The sequence below is a fragment of the Salvelinus namaycush genome, unplaced genomic scaffold (genome assembly GCF_016432855.1).
Source record: "Salvelinus namaycush isolate Seneca unplaced genomic scaffold, SaNama_1.0 Scaffold3410, whole genome shotgun sequence".
Taxonomy (NCBI): Eukaryota; Metazoa; Chordata; class Actinopteri; order Salmoniformes; family Salmonidae; genus Salvelinus; species Salvelinus namaycush.
The window spans coordinates 15,633-25,400 of record NW_024060354.1 but is presented as its reverse complement, the minus strand read 5'-3'; the positions used below and the strand labels follow the sequence as shown (position 1 = coordinate 25,400).

The window sequence follows — 9,768 nt, the reverse complement described above, 5'->3', positions numbered from 1 at the left end:
TGAACAGAGTCCCCCGTGATGTAGGGGGGTTTTATGTCAACGTTGTGAACAGAGTCCCCCGTGATGTAGGGGGGTTTTATGTCAACGTTGTGAACAGAGTCCCCCGTGATGTAGGGGGGTTTTATGTCAACGTTGTGAACAGAGTCCCCCGTGATGTAGGGGGGTTATGTTATGGGAAGGTATAAACTACGGACAACGAACACAATGGCATTTTATCGATGGCCATTTGAATGCACAGAGATACCGTGACGAGATCCAACTAAATGTATTGAACTTGGTAGGGAATCAACGAGATGTTTTGAACCGAGTAGGGAATCAACTAGATGTATTGAACTGGGTAGGGAATCAACTAGATGTTTTGAACCGAGTAGGGAATCAACTAGATGTATTGAACTGGGTAGGGAATCAACTACATGTTTTGAACTCGGTACAGAATCAACTAGATGTATTGAACTGGGTAGGGAATCAACTAGATGTAGGGAATCAACTAGATGTATTAAACCAAGTAGGGAATCAACTAGATGTATTGAACTGGGTAGGGAATCAACTAGATGTAGGGAATCAACTAGATGTATTGAACTGGGTAGGGAATCAACTAGATGTATTGAACTGGGTAGGGAATCAACTAGATGTATTGAACTATGTAGGGAATCAACTAGATGTATTGAACTAGGTAGGGAATCAACTAGATGTATTGAACTGGGTAGGGAATCAACTAGATGTATTGAACTGGGTAGGGAATCAACTAGATGTATTGAACTGGGTAGGGAATCAACTAGATGTATTGAACTGGGTAGGGAATCAACTAGATGTATTGAACTAGGTAGGGAATCAACTAGATGTATTGAACTGGGTTGGGAATCAACTAGATGTAGGGAATCAACTAGATGTATTGAACTGGGTAGGGAATCAACTAGATGTATTGAACTAGGTAGGGAATCAACTAGATGTATTGAACTAGGTAGGGAATCAACTAGATGTATTGAACTAGGTAGGGAATCAACTAGATGTATTGAACTGGGTAGGGAATCAACTAGATGTATTGAACTGGGTTGGGAATCAACTAGATGTAGGGAATCAACTAGATGTATTGAACTGGGTTGGGAATCAACTAGATGTATTGAACTGGGTAGGGAATCAACTAGATGTATTGAACTGGGTAGGGAATCAACTAGATGTATTGAACTGGGTTGGGAATCAACTAGATGTAGGGAATCAACTAGATGTATTGAACTGGGTTGGGAATCAACTAGATGTAGGGAATCAACTAGATGTATTGAACTGGGTTGGGAATCAACTAGATGTAGGGAATCAACTAGATGTATTGAACTAGGTAGGGAATCAACTAGATGTATTGAACTGGGTAGGGAATCAACTAGATGTATTGAACTGGGTTGGGAATCAACTAGATGTAGGGAATCAACTAGATGTATTGAACTGGGTAGGGAATCAACTAGATGTATTGAACTAGGTAGGGAATCAACTAGATGTATTGAACTAGGTAGGGAATCAACTAGATGTATTGAACTGAGTAGGGAATCAACTAGATGTATTGAACTGGGTTGGGAATCAACTAGATGTATTGAACTAGGTAGGGAATCAACTAGATGTATTGAACTGGGTAGGGAATCAACTAGATGTATTGAACTGAATTGAAGGGCGTCTACATCCGAGAGAAACAAAATGGAGAAAACAGAATGAAATCAGGCCAAAAATACAACAGATTTTATAGGGACACACGGTTCATGCCCTGGAACACCTCCCTATAGCTTTGCATTGTGTTCTCCTCCTATGCAGAATCTAACCCATTCACCCTGTCTCTCTCTTCTCCTTCACCTCCGTCCCGCTTTCTCTCTCTCCTCCTTCTCCTCCCTCCCTCTTTCTCTCTCTTCTCCTTCTCCTCCGTCCCTCTTTCTCTCTCTTCTCCTTCACCTCCGTCCCGCTTTCTCTCTCTCCTCCTTCTCCTCCGTCCCGCTTTCTCTCTCTCCTCCTTCTCCTCCCTCCCTCTTTCTCTCTCTTCTCCTTCACCTCCGTCCCTCTTTCTCTCTCTCCTCCTTCTCCTCCTCCCTCCCTCTTTCTCTCTCTTCTCCTTCTCCTCCCTCCCTCTTTCTCTCTCTTCTCCTTCACCTCCGTCCCGCTTTCTCTCTCTCCTCCTTCTCCTCCCTCCCTCTTTCTCTCTCTCCTCCTTCTCCTCCTCCCTCCCTCTTTCTCTCTCTCCTCCTTCTCCTCCTCCCTCCCTCTTTCTCTCTCTTCTCCTTCTCCTCCCTCCCTCTTTCTCTCTCTTCTCCTTCTCCTCCCTCCCTCTTTCTCTCTCTCCTCCTTCTCCTCCCTCCCTCGTTCTCTCTCTTCTCCTTCTCCTCCGTCCCTCTTTCTCTCTCTCCTCCTTCTCCTCCCTCCCTCGTTCTCTCTCTCCTCCTTCTCCTCCCTCCCTCTTTCTCTCTCTTCTCCTTCTCCTCCGTCCCTCTTTCTCTCTCTCCTCCTTCTCCTCCCTCCCTCTTTCTCTCCATCAGACCGAGGGAATGACAACTGGTTGATCAAGTATGAGAAGCCAGGGGAAGGAGAGGGAGAGAAGGTGAGCTGTGTGTTTGGACTGTAGTCCATAGATCATGTGTCTTCTGAAAGGAGTGACACGTGTACTGTGTACTCTGCACCATGACTCATACTTATAACACTCTACAGTATGATAGAAGACTGTCAGAGGACTAGTTACCATTCAGTATGATATAAGACTGTCTCTGCGGACTAGTTACCATTCAGTATGATAGAAGACTGTCTCAGAGGACTAGTTACCATTCAGTATGATATAAGACTGTCTCTGCGGACTAGTTACCATTCAGTATGATAGAAGACTGTCTCAGAGGACTAGTTACCATTCAGTATGATATCAGACTGTCTGAGGACTAGTTACCATTCAGTATGATAGAAGACTGTCTGAGAGGACTAGTTACCATTCAGTATGATGTAAGACTGTCTGAGGACTAGTTACCATTCAACACTCTACAGTATGATATCAGACTGTCTGAGGACTAGTTAGCATTCAGTATGATAGAAGATCGTCTCAGAAGACTAGTTACCATTCAACACTACAGTATGATAAAAGACTGTCTCAGAGGACTAGTTACCATTCAGTATGATAGAAGACTGTCTCAGAGGACTAGTTACCATTCAGTATGATAGAAGACTGTCTGAGGACTAGTTACCATTCAACACTCTACAGTATGATATAAGACTGTCTCAGAGGACTAGTTACCATTCAGTATGATATAAGACTGTCTGAGGACTAGTTACCATTCAGTATGATATAAGACTGTCTCAGAGGACTAGTTACCATTCAGTATGATAGAAGACTGTCTCAGAGGACTAGTTACCATTCAGTATGATATAAGACTGTCTCAGAGGACTAGTTAGCATTCAGTATGATATCAGACTGTCTGAGGACTAGTTACCATTCAGTATGATAGAAGACTGTCTGAGAGGACTAGTTACCATTCAGTATGATATCAGACTGTCAGAGGACTAGTTACCATTCAGTATGATAGAAGACCGTCTCTGCGGACTAGTTACCATTCAGTATGATAGAAGACTGTCTGAGGACTAGTTACCATTCAGTATGATATCAGACTGTCAGAGGACTAGTTACCATTCAGTATGATAGAAGACCGTCTCTGCGGACTAGTTACCATTCAGTATGATATCAGACTGTCTGAGGACTAGTTACCATTCAGTATGATAGAAGACTGTCTGAGAGGACTAGTTACCATTCAGTATGATGTAAGACTGTCTGAGGACTAGTTACCATTCAGTATGATATAAGACTGTCTCTGCGGACTAGTTACCATTCAGTATGATAGAAGACTGTCTCAGAGGACTAGTTACCATTCAGTATGATAGAAGACTGTCTCAGAGGACTAGTTACCATTCAGTATGATAGAAGACTGTCTCAGAGGACTAGTTACCATTCAGTATGATAGAAGACTGTCTCAGAGGACTAGTTACCATTCAGTATGATAGAAGACTGTCTCAGAGGACTAGTTACCATTCAGTATGATATCAGACTGTCTCAGAGGACTAGTTACCATTCAGTATGATATAAGACTGTCTGAGGACTAGTTACCATTCAGTATGATATCAGACTGTCTCAGAGGACTAGTTACCATTCACCACTCTACAGTATGATATCAGACTGTCTCAGAGGACTAGTTACCATTCAGTATGAAAGAAGACTGTCTCAGAGGACTAGTTACCATTCAGTATGATAGAAGACTGTCTCAGAGGACTAGTTACCATTCAGTATGATATAAGACTGTCTGAGGACTAGTTACCATTCAGTATGATATAAGACTGTCTCAGAGGACTAGTTACCATTCAGTATGATAGAAGACTGTCTCAGAGGACTAGTTACCATTCAGTATGATATCAGACTGTCTCAGAGGACTAGTTACCATTCAACGCACTACAGTATGATAGAAGACTGTCTCAGAGGACTAGTTACCATTCAGTATGATATAAGACTGTCTGAGGACTAGTTACCATTCAGTATGATATAAGACTGTCTCAGAGGACTAGTTACCATTCAGTATGATAGAAGACTGTCTCAGAGGACTAGTTACCATTCAGTATGATATAAGACTGTCTCAGAGGACTAGTTAGCATTCAGTATGATATCAGACTGTCTGAGGACTAGTTACCATTCAGTATGATAGAAGACTGTCTGAGGACTAGTTACCATTCAGTATGATAGAAGACTGTCTGAGAGGACTAGTTACCATTCAGTATGATATCAGACTGTCAGAGGACTAGTTACCATTCAGTATGATAGAAGACCGTCTCTGCGGACTAGTTACCATTCAGTATGATAGAAGACTGTCTGAGGACTAGTTACCATTCAGTATGATATCAGACTGTCAGAGGACTAGTTACCATTCAGTATGATAGAAGACCGTCTCTGCGGACTAGTTACCATTCAGTATGATATCAGACTGTCTGAGGACTAGTTACCATTCAGTATGATAGAAGACTGTCTGAGAGGACTAGTTACCATTCAGTATGATGTAAGACTGTCTGAGGACTAGTTACCATTCAGTATGATATAAGACTGTCTCTGCGGACTAGTTACCATTCAGTATGATAGAAGACTGTCTCAGAGGACTAGTTACCATTCAGTATGATAGAAGACTGTCTCAGAGGACTAGTTACCATTCAGTATGATATCAGACTGTCTGAGGACTAGTTACCATTCAGTATGATAGAAGACTGTCTGAGAGGACTAGTTACCATTCAGTATGATGTAAGACTGTCTGAGGACTAGTTACCATTCAACACTACAGTATGATAAAAGACTGTCTCAGAGGACTAGTTACCATTCAGTATGATATAAGACTGTCTGAGGACTAGTTACCATTCAGTATGATATAAGACTGTCTGAGGACTAGTTACCATTCAGTATGATAGAAGACTGTCTCAGAGGACTAGTTACCATTCAGTATGATATAAGACTGTCTGAGGACTAGTTACCATTCAGTATGATATAAGACTGTCTGAGGACTAGTTACCATTCAGTATGATAGAAGACTGTCTCAGAGGACTAGTTACCATTCAGTATGATATCAGACTGTCTCAGAGGACTAGTTACCATTCACCACTCTACAGTATGATATCAGACTGTCTCAGAGGACTAGTTACCATTCAGTATGATAGAAGACTGTCTCAGAGGACTAGTTACCATTCAGTATGATAGAAGACTGTCTCAGAGGACTAGTTACCATTCAGTATGATATAAGACTGTCTGAGGACTAGTTACCATTCAGTATGATATAAGACTGTCTCAGAGGACTAGTTACCATTCAGTATGATAGAAGACTGTCTCTGAGGACTAGTTACCATTCAGTATGATAGAAGACTGTCTCAGAGGACTAGTTACCATTCAGTATGATATCAGACTGTCTCAGAGGACTAGTTACCATTCAACGCACTACAGTATGATAGAAGACTGTCTCAGAGGACTAGTTACCATTCAACACTCTACAGTATGATATAAGACTGTCTCAGAGGACTAGTTACCATTCAACGCACTACAGTATGATAGAAGACTGTCTCAGAGGACTAGTTACCATTCAACGCACTACAGTATGATAGAAGACTGTCTCAGAGGACTAGTTACCATTCAGTATGATAGAAGACTGTCTGAGAGGACTAGTTACCATTCAGTATGATATCAGACTGTCTGAGGACTAGTTACCATTCAGTATGATAGAAGACTGTCTCAGAGGACTAGTTACCATTCAGTATGATATAATACTGTCTCAGAGGACTAGTTACCATTCAACACTCTACAGTATGATATCAGACTGTCTGAGGACTAGTTACCATTCAGTATGATAGAAGACTGTCTCAGAGGACTAGTTACCATTCAGTATGATATAAGACTGTCTCAGAGGACTAGTTACCATTCAACACTCTACAGTATGATGTAAGACTGTCTCTGAGGACTAGTTACCATTCAGTATGATAGAAGACTGTCTCAGAGGACTAGTTACCATTCAGTATGATGTAAGACTGTCTCAGAGGACTAGTTACCATTCAGTATGATATAAGACTGTCTCTGAGGACTAGTTACCATTCACCACTCTACAGTATGATGTAAGACTGTCTCAGAGGACTAGTTACCATTCACCACTCTACAGTATGATATAAGACTGTCTCAGAGGACTAGTTACCATTCAGTATGATAGAAGACTGTCTCAGAGGACTAGTTACCATTCAACACTCTACACTATGATATAAGACTGTCTCAGAGGACTAGTTACCATTCAGTATGATAGAAGACTGTCTCAGAGGACTAGTTACCATTCAACACTCTACAGTATGATATCAGACTGTCTCAGAGGACTAGTTACCATTCAGTATGATATAAGACTGTCTCAGAGGACTAGTTACCATTCAGTATGATATAAGACTGTCTCAGAGGACTAGTTACCATTCAGTATGATATAAGACTGTCTCAGAGGACTAGTCACCATTCAGTATGATATAAGACTGTCTCAGAGGACTAGTCACCATTCAGTATGATATAAGACTGTCTCAGAGGACTAGTTACCATTCAGTATGATGTAAGACTGTCTGAGGACTAGTCACCATTCAGTATGATGTAAGACTGTCTGAGGACTAGTTACCAATCAGTATGATATAAGACTGTCTGAGGACTAGTTACCATTCAGTATGATAGAAGACTGTCTGAGGATAGTTACCATTCAGTATGATGTAAGACTGTCTGACGACTAGTTACCATTCAGTATGATGTAAGACTGTCTGACGACTAGTTACCATTCAGTATGATGTAAGACTGTCTGAGGACTAGTTACCAATCAGTATGATGTAAGACTGTCTGAGGACTAGTTACCATTCAGTATGATATCAGACTGTCTGAGGACTAGTTACCATTCAGTATGATATCAGACTGTCTGAGGACTAGTTACCATTCAGTATGATGTAAGACTGTCTGAGGACTAGTTACCATTCAGTATGATGTAAGACTGTCTGAGGACTAGTTACCATTCAGTATGATATCAGACTGTCTGAGGACTAGTTACCATTCAGTATGATATCAGACTGTCTCAGGACTAGTTACCATTCAGTATGATAGAAGACTGTCTCAGAGGACTAGTTACCATTCAACACTCTACAGTATGATATCAGACTGTCTCAGAGGACTAGTTACCATTCAGTATGATATAAGACTGTCTCAGAGGACTAGTTACCATTCAGTATGATATAAGACTGTCTCAGAGGACTAGTTACCATTCAGTATGATATAAGACTGTCTCAGAGGACTAGTTACCATTCAACACTCTACACTATGATATAAGACTGTCTCAGAGGACTAGTTACCATTCAGTATGATATAAGACTGTCTCAGAGGACTAGTTACCATTCAGTATGATATCAGACTGTCTCAGAGGACTAGTTACCATTCAGTATGATATAAGACTGTCTCAGAGGACTAGTCACCATTCAGTATGATATAAGACTGTCTCAGAGGACTAGTCACCATTCAGTATGATATAAGACTGTCTCAGAGGACTAGTTACCATTCAGTATGATGTAAGACTGTCTGAGGACTAGTCACCATTCAGTATGATGTAAGACTGTCTGAGGACTAGTTACCAATCAGTATGATATAAGACTGTCTGAGGACTAGTTACCATTCAGTATGATAGAAGACTGTCTGAGGATAGTTACCATTCAGTATGATGTAAGACTGTCTGACGACTAGTTACCATTCAGTATGATGTAAGACTGTCTGACGACTAGTTACCATTCAGTATGATGTAAGACTGTCTGAGGACTAGTTACCAATCAGTATGATGTAAGACTGTCTGAGGACTAGTTACCATTCAGTATGATATCAGACTGTCTGAGGACTAGTTACCATTCAGTATGATATCAGACTGTCTGAGGACTAGTTACCATTCAGTATGATGTAAGACTGTCTGAGGACTAGTTACCATTCAGTATGATGTAAGACTGTCTGAGGACTAGTTACCATTCAGTATGATATCAGACTGTCTGAGGACTAGTTACCATTCAGTATGATATCAGACTGTCTGAGGACTAGTTACCATTCAGTATGATGTAAGACTGTCTGAGGACTAGTTACCATTCAGTATGATGTAAGACTGTCTGAGGACTAGTTACCATTCAGTATGATGTAAGACTGTCTGACGACTAGTTACCATTCAGTATGATGTAAGACTGTCTGAGGACTAGTTATCAGACAGAACAGAGAGTAGAGACCAGGTTATAGACATCCATCAATCAATACAGAACAATGTGTAGCTAATCAATAACTGTATCTCTCTATCAGGCCATCCAGATAGCAGCAATAGACAACGGCCTGGCCTTCCCCTTCAAACACCCTGACGAGTGGAGAGCCTGTAAGTTACTGTTACACACACACACACACACACACACACACACACACACACACACACACACACACACACACACACACACACACACACACACAGCAATAGACAACGGCCTGGCCTTCCCCTTCAAACACCCTGACGAGTGGAGAGCCTGTAAGTTACTGTTACACACACACACACACACACACACACACACACACACACACACACACACACACACACACACACACACACACACACACACACACACACACACACACACAGCTATAGACAACGGCCTGGCCTTCCCCTTCAAACACCCTGACGAGTGGAGAGCCTGTAAGTTACTGTTACACACACACACACATACAGTGGGGCAAAAAAGTATTTAGTCAGCCACCAACTGCAAGTTCTCCCACTTAAAAAGATGAGAGAGACCTGTAATTTTCATCATAGGTACACCTCAACTATGACAGACAAAATGAGAAAAAAAATCCAGAAAATCACATTGTAGGACTTTTTATGAATTTATTTGCAAATTATGGTGGAAAATAAGTATTTGGTCAATAACAAAAGTTTATCTCAATACTTTGTTATATACCCTTTGTTGGCAATGACAGAGGTCAAACGTTTTCTGTAAGTCTTCACAAGGTTTTCACACACTGTTGCTGGTATTTTGGCCCATTCCTCCATGCAGATCTCCTCTAGAGCAGTGATGTTTTGGGGCTGTTGCTGGGCAACACGGACTTTCAACTCCTTCCAAAGATTTTCTATGGGGTTGAGATCTGGAGACTGGCTAGGCCACTCCAGGACCTTGAAATGCTTCTTGCGGAGCCACTCCTTCGCTTCCCGGGCGGTGTGT

The 9,768-nt window shown here is 41.5% G+C and overlaps 1 protein-coding gene across 1 annotated transcript; it reads left to right on the top strand.

Annotated features, from left to right (window-relative positions):
* Positions 1-253: 253 nt before the first annotated feature.
* Positions 254-1,871, top strand: LOC120040323 (axoneme-associated protein mst101(2)-like; the record flags this gene model as incomplete). Its single annotated transcript, XM_038985516.1, has 2 exons — positions 254-901; positions 932-1,871. Coding segments are annotated over 2 exons (1,373 nt in total), but the record flags the coding sequence as incomplete, so codon positions are not given.
* Between the last annotated feature and the right edge of the window lie 7,897 nt (positions 1,872-9,768).